Raw genomic sequence first — 12,358 nt, 5'->3', positions numbered from 1 at the left:
TTACACTACTACAATATTGCTGTGGCTTTGTCCTTTCCAGCTTATATTACTTTTTTATTGCGAACAGGCAAAGTTCCTTTATCAAGCTGATAGTTGTCTCATGCCTATGTTTTTCAGAAGTCATGTTTAATGAACATCTAGTGCCTATGTACTGTATACATCTTATTGTTCCAATTTCTGTTAGTAAGGAGTAAAGGACAAGACAGAGTTAGTTTTTCAGGTTTATATATATTGACTGTATGAGTTGTGGTGTTGCATTGGTCACCGGCACAGCTTCATGTTTTATTGACCCAGTTACTCATGTCAAAATGGCAGGACTCTATTATACTTAGCTGAATATCAGTACATTTGTCTGCCATAGACTTTAGATCCTCATATACCATCAGTGGGTCTAATATCAATCTATACTCAAGCATTGCTGTGTTTCAAGCAATGTTTAAAGTGTTATTAAACCCAGGACCCTGCATTCACTGTATATGGTCTCCCGCAGTACACAGAACATGGAAATGCAATTATTTTAGTAAATACAAACTGCTAAATACCTTTTTCTCATCATCAGTTAGAGCAGTCTTGTGACCTCTATCAGTGTTCAGCAGAACACTGGTTAAAGCTTGTAGGAGAAGTTTTTTTCTGCACTAGGTGGATGCAGAACCCCTGACCTCTGTCTGGACAGTGCTGATTGGCCCTGTGCTGATCACATGCACTCTCCCAAGAGAAAAAGAAAACCTCTCTAGGAAGACACACTAAACTGAGCATGTGCAGAATGGCTACGGGTTCAGTCTGTCTTATCAGGAGATACGATGTGGACATTTGAAGAAGAGGAGTAGCAGAGAAGACAGGATCAAACCTTTTTACTCAATGCAGAGGATTAACCCCTTAGGTTCCACAGTGAGGATATAAAACATGCTTTACTGCATATACAGACTGGCTTTACTGTTGTGGGTTTAGTAAAACTTTAAGCAGGCATTGCCTTATACTTTCCATATGGCCTTAGAGTGACTGCAGATGCTGACCCCTTGTGGATCCCTTAGTTCAATTAGCTACAGCTGGTTTCCATCCACCCTACATTGCTGCTGCACTTGCATTCCCACTAGCAACCATGTGTATGGTATTGTGTGCCTGTGAGCCCGGGTTATTTGTTTGTTACTTGTGCATGGTGGTGGTTTTGATTCTAGCTTATACTGTTTTTTAAATTTTTGCTAATAATAAATTTTGTCAATTTCATGCTGCAGTTCTTATTTTATGTAAGCTGTCTAGCTCACATCATTCTAGTTTTCTGAATAGTATTTAGATCCTTAGGACGCCATCCCAAATAGAAGTGAGTCAGCAGTTCATTTTTTCCACTAACCCTGCGATTGTGTCTGCTGTTTTTATGCTTCAGTCTTATATACATGCTAGTAATCATTTGCAATATGTAATCGCATAAATAGAAGACAGAAACTTTGTTAAATAATGAACAGTTGGTAATTATTGCAATTTTACAGGCTTTAAAATAGATCTAGTTCAACATGCCAAATATATTCAGAAGTGAATAGCAGAAGTGAGTACAGCATTTTCTTACTTTTATTTTTGTGTAGTGCAAGAGGTTTATGCAAGCGCTAACCCCACAACGCAAAGCTGTCCTCGAAGCTAAACTATGTGCCAGTGAACTCTTCCGTGGTAAAAAGAAATCTTACCCAGCAAGGTTAGTATTATTAACTTTGTAGTGATAAACCAGTTAAATGAAAAATTACAGATCCGTGAGTAGTAATGGAAGTCATCTAACATTCTGTCGCTCTTCGTGTCTTTCTTCTTTATATTTTATATTTAGCCTATTGCAGTATCAAGACTGATTGGCTAAATAAACGGCTCCAGTCAATCTCTACTTTTTTAATGCTGCAAATAAGTTAGAAGTTCTGTCAGGTTTTCATAGCTTTCTTTGACACCAGTGAAGAGATATATTTTCACTTTCTGTCCCATTGACACCAGGAATGGAAATGAAGAGAATGGCTGTCCTGGGACAGGAAGACACAAAAAAACCTTTAAAACCATAGAAAGTTTCTAACCCGTACCCATCTACCAAAAAAAAACCATATACAGTATATATATATATATATATATATATATATATATATATAAAATATAATATTCTGAATGATTTAGTACAGTTCAGCCCATATTTATACAATTGATCATAATATTTATTGGGTTGTTTTTATATATTCATGAATGTATGTTATTCTGATTAAGGAGTATAGAAACACATATACACATTTTGGGGTGCCTTTTTCACTATCTTTACTTGCAGCTTAGGTCTGATACATTTGTGCACATACCACTCAACTTCAAATACCAAAAATCCCTTCCAGGATTCACCAAATCTACCCCCACCCTACTCAAGATCCAGACCTATTTATTTATTTCAGGTACTTATATAGCACTGTCAATTTACACAGCACTTTACACATATATATTGAACATTCATATCAGTCCCTAACCCTCAAGGAGTGTACAATCTAAAGTCCCTAACTTACATTCAGATGTACACATATTAGGGCCAATTTAGACAGGAGCCAATTAACCTACCAGCATGTCTTTGGAGTGTGGAAGGAAACCAGAGCACCCAGAGGAAACCCACACAAGCACAGGGAGAACATGCAAACTCCATGCAGGAGGTGCCATAGTCAGGAATTGAACCCATGACCCATTTACTGCAAGGCAGACAGGCTAACCACTAAGCCACTGTGCCACCCAACCTAGTCTCATATAATTTGCTATGATTGGTCCCTGTTTGGATCTAATAATGAAAGTCTGATTTGGACAGTTAGCAATAATTAGGATTTTTTGGACTCCAAGATCATAGTGCTCCAATAGTATTTGAACCAAAGACCCGAACACGTTATCATTGTTTAGTAAGTAATAAATATAATCCTCACTGGATCACAAATGTTCTGCTTCACATCAATCCAATTTCTTACTTGTTTTTATTTTATTCTCCCTAGTATTCCAAAACCTTTCCAGGGAGATTATGTGGGTATACAGAAAAACCCCAAACTTCAGAAGCTGGTTACAACTGTTCCTGGTAATATAGAAGTAGCTGCCAATGTCCAAAGGATCAGTAAAACTGACGGCAAGGTATGTCTTGTTTGTTTTGCTTTTGTCAAGAGTTGGTTTGTAGATTTCTTTGCTACTAATTACCACTTTTAGCATGCATTGTGATACAGTACATTGAAAATAGGCTGCTAATAATATTACTTCAGAAGAGGTGAAAAAGATTATACCAAAAAGAATTCACAATGGTTTAGTAATTAGCACTTCACTTGCAGCACTGGGGTCCTCAAATTCTGGCCAGGACACTATCTGTATGGAGTTTACATGTTCTCCCTGCGCTTGCGTGGATTTCCTCCCGTATCCCAAAGACATGCTGGTGGGTTAATTGGCTCATGTCTAAACTGGCCCCAGTATGTGTATGTATGTGAGATAGGGATCTTAGATTGTATGTTCCTTGGGTTTAGAGACTGATGTGAATGTACATTACATAAAGCATTGCATACATTGTCAGCGCTATATAAATGCCTGTTAGAGATGGGCTGAACACCCCCTGTTCAGTTCGCAGTTGAACAATTGAACCTAATGTAAGTTCGACTGCTAACTTCGAACAGAGGGGACAATTCACTAAGCAGTATCTTACCGCATCTGAGTATGTAGTAAGATACCGGAAAACTACTAAAATATCGAAAGAGTTATATTATAAAGTTATGCAGTATTTTAGTAGTGAAAACATTCTTTCATGTTTCAGCTGTCTGCTGGGTTCCCCACTGACAGCTGAATGTAAAAAGAATTGCTGGCATTGCCCAGCAATTTCAAAATTTAATTTTTTTTTTTTAAATAGCATTGGAGTCCCCCCACAAATCCATACCAGACCCTTATCTAAACATGCAGCCCAGCAGGTCAAGAAAGGGGGGAGGGAAGAGTGTGCACCCACCCCCTCCTGAAATCATACCAGGCCACATGCTTTCAACATAGGGGGGTGCTTTGGGGCAGCGGGGCTCCCCCTCCCAAAGCACCTTGTCCCTATGTTGATAGGGAAAAGGGTCTCTTCCCAACAACCCTGGACTGTGGTTGTGGGGGTCTGCGGGAGGGGGACTTATCGGAATCTGGGAGCCCCCTTTAACAAAGGGGCCCCCAGATCACAGCCCCAGTGATTATGGGGTACATGGTACCCCTACTCTTTAACACAAAAAAGTGTAGTGTAAAAAATGACAGTAGACAGTCTTTGACAAGTCCTGTCAGGGCTCCAGGGTATGACCAGAGGTATGTGAACTGACGCAGGGAAACGCAGGCTTCAGATAAGTTATAAACAATATAATTTATTAAAGACTAACAATACAAACATAAATGCAGTGCAATACTAAACATAACACAGTGCAAACGAACCAAACCAAACCACCCACAGATAACAGTACATACAATGCAAGCGTCGTCAGGCAGGCCGGGTCAATAACAATCGGGCAGGTAGGTACAGGGGGTCAGGCAGAGAATGGTCGGGGTCACAAGCCAGGGATAAAACAGGAGAAGTCAGCAGAGGTCCGGATCAGGCAGGGTCAGCAATGAATCAGACAGAGACAGGGACAGGAACAGGAACGCAGGAACAAGATACAGGGCCCAGGAAAAACACACACACCAAGGCCCAGACTGCAGGTCTGGCCATCACTTAAATACACCTGCATAAGCAGTTTCAGGTGTTTGGCTGGCTGCAGGGTTGAGTCTCTGATTGCTGGGAGCACCCGCTGGCCAGCCCTGGTACTGCAGCCCACAAGGCAGGTGAGTCCCCCCATTACTGGCAAGTCTATTCCTGACAGTACCCCCCCCTCAAGGAGCGGCCTCAGGACGCTCCAAACAGTCCTAGCTGGGCAAAATGTTCCACCGCCCGGGTCTGGTAACTGGCGGGATATCAAAGACTGGCACATCGGGCTGGACTCCGGGCAGCGGCACATCGGGCTGGACTCCGGGCAGCGGCACATCGGGCTGGACTCCGGGCAGAGGCACATCGGGCTGGACTCCGGGCAGAGGCACATCGGGCTGGACTCCGGGCAGAGGCACATCGGGCTGGACTCCGGGCAGAGGCACATCGGGCTGGACTCCGGGCAGAGGCACATCGGGCTGGACTCTGGGCAGAGGCACATCGAGCTGGACACCGGATCACCAGGGGGAGCAGCAGGCACCGGGCCCCCAGGCCCGAAGTAGATCTAACGTCAATCATGATGCCCGACACCACCGCTGACCCAAAAAAAATTTAAAAAACCCCGCTGTTTTCAATGCTGGCTCCCGCCATCTGACAACTGCACCAAGATGACAGTTCTTAAATACTGTGACGTCAACATGCACTGTGATTCACCACAGCATTGCACCTGACCTGTGGTCAGGTGCTTTGCTTTGGCCAATCACAATGCACTGTCAGGGGGCATGGCGGGCGAATGCTCTTACTGTTCGTCAAACAAACAAACGGCTGATGTTCGACTCGAACATCGTGGCCAACATTAATGCCTGTAATAAATAAATCATTTTTAGGTGACATGCTAGTCTGCATTCTGTATTAGCTGTTATAAACACTGTTCATTTTTTTTCTTCTTTAAATAACTGAAAATTTTTTTAACAGAATTCTCAGGTTAGCCTCTTTTGATCTGCTCTCTGATTTGAGTTGTACTTCTGAAGATTTAATTTGTGTATCATTCTTAATTACTGGACCTTTATTAGTGCTTGAATAGATAAAACAGTAAATGTTTTATTTGGGATTAAGACTCATGCCCCATACACACTATCAGGGTTTTTTTTTTTCGTTTTTCATTCAACCCAGCAGGTTAGTACAGGAATCTGCCCCGCTGTGGTATTGTGTTCTGACAGGATAACTGCCCCACCACCAGAACACATCGGTCAGCGCTCTCAGCCATCGGCTGATAGCGGTGATCGGAAGCCAATCAGCAGACCTTATTTAATCTTTCCCCTTCGACAGACCTGGCCGACACCACCCAATATTTTGCCCTTGTGTACTGTTCATTGTTGGTGACCATTTGATGCTAGGAATGGATAGTTAATATGTTTTCAATGAAAATATGTTTGCGGTAGATAAATGGTTTATAAAGCAGAAAATGTAGTTTACCAAGTTTACCACACACCCCAAACATGGCATTGCAGTCCAAATTAAGAGATCCTTTGTATAATATATGCAGTTAAAGAAAGGTTGTGGGATTCTATAGGTGCACAACAGTAATTCGAAATTGTTTTTTTTTTAAATTTTCACAAGTTATTGCAATTTTTCCTGTGCACCTATATTATCCCACAACCTTTCCTTAACTGTATCTATATATATATATATATATATATATATATATATATATATGTAAGGATGTGGTGCAACATTGTGTCCGTCAGCCACTCGCCAAATCTCTAATCATCCTTTGTATAATATTTTTACTTTTTTTTACCTAAACCACTGATGTTCGTGGACTGAATCACCCAGTGGCAATTATATCTTTTAGGGACTGCAATTGTAAGACCATCCTGCTGGAGTTCTTAACTCTGTTACAGAGTTTCTCCCTCCTCATTTATCAGGCGGAGTCTCAGGCTGGTTGACCTGGGAACTGTGGTGCAGTAATTCCCTGGAGATACATAGAAGCTGTTTCAACTTGCCTCTCTCCAACATTAAACCATCAAATTTGGCTGGATGGCTGCTTTAACTATAACAGTCTAATAAATGTCTTTTTTTAATTACAGGGAACTCCCACGTTATTTTTACTTACGAAAAGTAATTTAGCTCTTGCGGATTCTAAAGGACAAGTGAAGTCATTGGTGAAGTTGAATGAGATTGACAATGTTTCTGTTACCAAGTTCAGTGACGGAATCTTTTTTATTAAGCTTGCTCAGGTATTATTCTACATTCCTTTGCCAGCCATGCATACTGTTTTTATGATTTCCGTCCTCATTTGTGTCAAATAATCACATCACATAGCTGACTCCTAACTGGAGTTGAATTTTGGCATCCTCTGAACTCATCCCTGTCAGAACATCAAAACTGCACTTTTTTTTTACATCAATCAGCTGTGGGCCTTGTCATTACCCACCCTGCAGCACACGTTAGCAAAGGGTGGGATGCTGGTGATGTCAGTGCCCTTATATTGACATATATGCCCATAGTTAGCCAATGATATTGATTATATATGAGCATATGTTCATATTAAGGCACTAATGTAACCAGCATCCAACCAAGATTTTGATGTTCAGAGGGTGTCCAAGATCATCTCTACTCCTGTATCTCTTATGATATGGGGCATGTTTAGCTCAGTGGTAGATACATTTTTAAGTGAGTCCATACTAGACAGTAACTAAATTTAAGGGTCTGGTAGCCCACTTTTGTTGGTGAATAAAAAGTCCTTCCAACACAAGATTTCCCACGCAGGGGGTTTCAACTTCACCCAAAAATAATACACAATGAAAATGCCTAGCCATCTGGCTCTCTGGTTAGCAGTACCTCTGCTCAGTTTGGTCTCCCAGACCACTGACTGTTCAGGCTCTCTAAGCACCTTGCTGTTCAGGCCCCATGTGGCTTTTTGACAGGGTTTTCCCAGTACCTCAGCTTGCTCCTTCCAAAGACTCACAGATTCCTTCTAGCCCCCTGGAGTCACTGGCCTCTGCAGTTCTCTCAGCCTCCCAGACCCTCTCTTGGTCTCCCAGACTCTCTGAGCTGGCAAGACTTTCACAGTCCTTGGGCCTGGAATCGCCCTCACAAGGGATGTAGTCTCCAACAGGAACTCCCCGCTGCCCTGCCAGGGGACTCTCTCTTCAAATTGCAGCAACAGCTACTGCTATTCCACCTCGACCTCCCTTGAGCTATGCCCAGATCTGTCTTATATCGAGTGTGTTCACCTGGACACACACGCACTCTGCAGAATTTCTGGAAAACCTGGACACAAGACTGAAGACTTTGTCCTACCCAATACTCTTTGGAGCTTTCATGCTTCCAGCTCCGACCCAGATTTACCAAATCCAGGGATAACTTAAAATACAGTTTTCTCTGCTTACAAAATCTCTGCTGGCACTTCTCAAACTGACTGTTTGAGAGTGCTGTGTCCATTTCTATTTCCATAGTGACAGAGCATTGCACTGTCACGCTCTGTATTTCTGATAACTTTGCTGTGGTGCTACCCAGACACCAGGTACTATTTGTTGGTGTTTGAAAGTAGCCATGACCATTTTGCTTTTTTCCTGCTCAGATTTAAAAATGAAAGAGAATGGAAAATATTATTCCAAAAAGAGTTGCTAAATGGTCTATTTTACCAACACCAAGTATTTACATTGAATGCAGTAGTTGGAATCTTGGTAACTTTGAGCAATGCGTACAGAACTTTCTATTATGGAGCCCACTTTCCACTATTATGGAGCAGCATTTATTTAGGAAACTTTGTTAACTAAACCCCTATTTTTAATGGTGAATGCCAATCATGACACTACCTGCATGGAGATTGTATGTGCTCCCTGTTCTCCAGGTGTTTTCTGATTTCTTTCCACAATCCAAAGATAAGTAGGTAGATTAACTGGTTCCAGTCCTAAATTATCATAGTATGTGTAAATATGCACTGTTTTTTTCTGATTATTTGTAATGTTTTAGGGTTCCTTTTTAAGTGCATATGCGGCTGGCTCAATTGGTTCCTTGAGTGCTCGCTGATTCTTTGTCTGGTTTTATATGTGCAAATGAGGTCAAGGCCTTAGTTTGAAAGCTCCTTGAGGACAGGAACTGATGTAATGCACAATATACTGTATATTGTACTGTGGATTTGTCAGCACTATATAAATACCTGTAAAATATAAATATAGAATTACAGCAAGCCCAAATACACAATTCTGCCACATAGGAACATAGACTATCCAAACTATTAAAACTGGATATAATTTTTTTATTTTTACTGAAAAGAATATGCATTGACACACATATAGACTGATGTGTGTTTTCAAAGAAAGTACATATAGACAAGGCTGTACAGGAGCATTATTGATGCACCCTACGGATGGAAGAAAATGCATGTTAAAGAGGACCTGAAAAGTAGAATCTGGGCCTATTATAGGCAAGCAGAGAACAAAGGAGGAGAGGCTAGGGTCTGGTGGTAAGGCACGATGCTTGAATGTAACATAAACCCCAGTGAAATGCATTGAAGAAAAAACAGGATCCAGTGGATGTTCAGCTTTCTTTACTATCAGTAACACAGTGCCTTGGATGATCTCACACAGCAGGTATACGGTTGTAGCCACTAAATTGCCTAGGCACCGTCACATTCCAGGATGTGCACTGCTACTTTTCAGGAGAAATTCAAGACAAATAGTAAAATGTTCAGGGTACTTCTTAGTACAAAAAACATTTTCACGCTACACATCGGATAAAAAAAATCCCCAGTTTTAATTGTTTGCATTATTACAAAGTCCGCTTTTTAGGTTTCAATTCATTTATATGCTTGCATTAACCCTAATACCTACAGTAGCAATAGTTTATATAGTTCCGTATATTAGTTCATTTTATGAAATATCTGTATTACTATGCAACTGCGTTAGTAAAATACCTTTGTGTTGCAGACTGCCACACCAGGTGGGAAGGGAGGAAATGACATCCTATTAACCAGCGAGCATGTAATAGAAATCGTGGCTAGACTTCACCAAGCAGTACTGGAAATGACAAAAAAGAAGCTGAACGTCCAGATTACTGATCAGTAAGTCTTACGGATAATGTATGTTGTATATGAGTTATACACCTCAATAAATGTCATATTATACTTGCCATATAAGGAGTCAGTAAGTCTGGCAACACGTTAAGATGTCAGAGAGTCATGTAATAATTTTCATTTTAAGATATTGTTAGGGAAAGGGAAAGTATAATGCATTTTCAGTGAGTGGATTTACATTTTTAAAAAGAGTGCTTTTATATAATGTATTATAATGTGTGTGTAAATTAGCCACTAGAGCAGTGGTTCTCAACCTTTCTAATGCCGCGACCCCTTAATACAGTTCCTCATGTTGTGGTGACCCCCAACCATAAAATTATTTTCGTTGCTACTTCATAACTGTAATTTTGCAGTGACTAGCGCCCCATCACTGATGTCAGTGGGATGAATAGTGTCCCATCGTTGGTATCAGTGGGAGGAATAGTGCCCCATCATTGGTGTCAGTGGGAGGAATAGTGTCCCATCATTGGTGTCAGTGGGAGGAATAGTGCCCCATCATTGGTGTCAGTGGGAGGAATAGTGCCCCATCATTGGTGTCAGTGGGAGGAATAGTGCTCCATTATTGGTGTCAGTGGGAGGAATAGTGCCCAATCATTGGCGTCAGTGGGAGGAATAGTGCCCAATCATTGGCGTCAGTGGGAGGAATAGTGCCCAATCATTGGCGTCAGTGGGAGGAATAGTGCCCCATCATTGGCGTCAGTGGGAGGAATAGTGTCCCATCATTGGCGTCAGTGGGAGGAATAGTGTCCCATCATTGGCGTCAGTGGGAGGAATAGTGTCCCATCATTGGTGTCAGTGGGAGGAATAGTGCCCCATCATTGGTGTCAGTGGGGGGAATAGTGCCCCATCATTGGTATCAGTGGGGGGAATAGTGCCCCATCATTGGTATCAGTGGGAGGAATAGTGCCCCATCATTGGTATGAGTGGGAGGAATAGTACCCCATCATTGGTATCAGTGGGAGGAATAGTGCCCCATCATTGGTGTCTGGGAGGAATAGTGCCCCATCATTAGTATCAGTGGGAGGAATAGTGCCCCATCATTGGTGTCAGTGGAAGGAATAGTGCCCCATCATTGGTATGAGTGGGAGGAATAGTGCCCCATCATTGGTATCAGTGGGAGGAATAGTGCCCCATCATTGGTGTCAGTGGGAGGAATAGTGCCCTATCATTAGTATCAGTGGGAGGAATAGTGCCCCATCATTGGTGTCAGTGGAAGGAATAGTGCCCCATCATTGGTATGAGTGGGAGGAATAGTGCCCCATCATTGGTGTCAGTGGAAGGAATAATGCCCCATCATTGGTATGAGTGGGAGGAATAGTGCCCCATCATTGGTATGAGTGGGAGGAATAGTGCCCCATCATTGGTGTCAGTGGGAGGAATAGTGCCCCATCATTGGTATCAGTGGGAGGAATAGTGCCCCATCATTGGTATCAGTGGGAGGAATAGTGCCCCATCATTGGCGTTAGTGGGAGGAATAGTGCCCCATCGTTGGTGTCAGTGGGGGGAGGAATAGTGCCCCATCGTTGGTGTCAGTGGGGGGAGGAATAGTGCCCCATCGTTGGTGTCAGTGGGGGGAGGAATAGTGCCCCATCGTTGGTGTCAGTGGGGGGAGGAATAGTGCCCCATCGTTGGTGTCAGTGGGGGGAGGAATAGTGCCCCATCGTTGGTGTCAGTGGGGGGAGGAATAGTGCCCCATTGTTGGTGTCAGTGGGGGGAGGAATAGTGCCCCATCGTTGGTGTCAGTGGGGGGAGGAATAGTGCCCCATTGTTGGTGTCAGTGGGGGGAGGAATAGTGCCCCATCGTTGGTGTCAGTGGGGGGAGGAATAGTGCCCCATCGTTGGTGTCAGTAGGGGGAGGAATAGTGCCCCATCGTTGGTGTCAGTGGGGGGAGGAATAGTGCCCCATCGTTGGTATTAGTGACACAAATTATGGGGCACTATCCCTTCCACTGACACCAATGATACTTACCTTGCTGACTCCTGCTCCAGCCTGGGCTCGCTCTCTCCCTCTGCCATCTACAGCCTGCATACCTGGCTGCAGCAGCAAAATTTGCACTTACCTGTCAGCTGTCTTCCTTCTCTGGCCTCTCTCTTCACTCGTTCCTGCAGCTCCCTCGATCTTCTTCGATCTCCGCGCGCTGCCGCTCGGCTCCTCCTCTCCAAGCTCCACCTTCTCGCCGGTGATTGGCCGCCTGTGTGCCTCTCCTGAGCTACAGTTCTGGTGGCCAATCAGCGGCGAGGAGGCGGTGACAGGGGCAGCATATCATCCCGCCCACACATCGCCGGAGACAGCAGCGGTGTCTCGGTTCCTAAGACCATCGGAAATATGTGTTTTCCGATGGTCTTAGGCGACCCCTGGGAAATGGTCGTTCGACCCCCAAAGGGGTCGCGACCCCCAGGTTGAGAACCGCTGCACTAGAGAGACCTCTCGTGGTTTAATACAATTCGTCTTTCTCTTTGAACAGTTGACATAGGGAGTGCATGTTTTCAAAGTGCCAGGCACTGTGAAAAGCAATAAAGCACAATCTTTATCTAGCACTGACAAGTAGTTATATAGTTACATAGTTTGAAAGCACATACAGTACAATTTCAAAAGTCCAACAAACCCTATT

General features: G+C 43.2%; 1 protein-coding gene across 2 annotated transcripts in view; it reads left to right on the top strand.

The window, feature by feature from the left end:
- MYO1A (myosin IA) overlaps window positions 1-12,358 on the top strand; it is a 150,673-nt gene that overhangs the window by 135,375 nt on the left and 2,940 nt on the right. For both annotated transcript variants that reach the window (XM_089681053.1, XM_089681043.1), the window contains 4 exons: window positions 1,578-1,684; window positions 2,982-3,114; window positions 6,754-6,903; window positions 9,601-9,734. In XM_089681053.1, coding sequence (XP_089537179.1) covers window positions 1,578-1,684; window positions 2,982-3,114; window positions 6,754-6,903; window positions 9,601-9,734 — 524 coding nt within the window. The remainder of the gene's footprint in view (window positions 1-1,577; window positions 1,685-2,981; window positions 3,115-6,753; window positions 6,904-9,600; window positions 9,735-12,358) is intronic.

The sequence above is a fragment of the Staurois parvus genome, unplaced genomic scaffold (assembly GCF_062004578.1).
Source record: "Staurois parvus isolate SC_StPar_1 unplaced genomic scaffold, SC_StPar_1.0 ptg000017l, whole genome shotgun sequence".
NCBI classification, from domain to species: Eukaryota; Metazoa; Chordata; class Amphibia; order Anura; family Ranidae; genus Staurois; species Staurois parvus.
The sequence above is the reverse complement of the archived record's forward strand: the minus strand, read 5'-3'. Positions and strand labels throughout refer to the sequence as shown.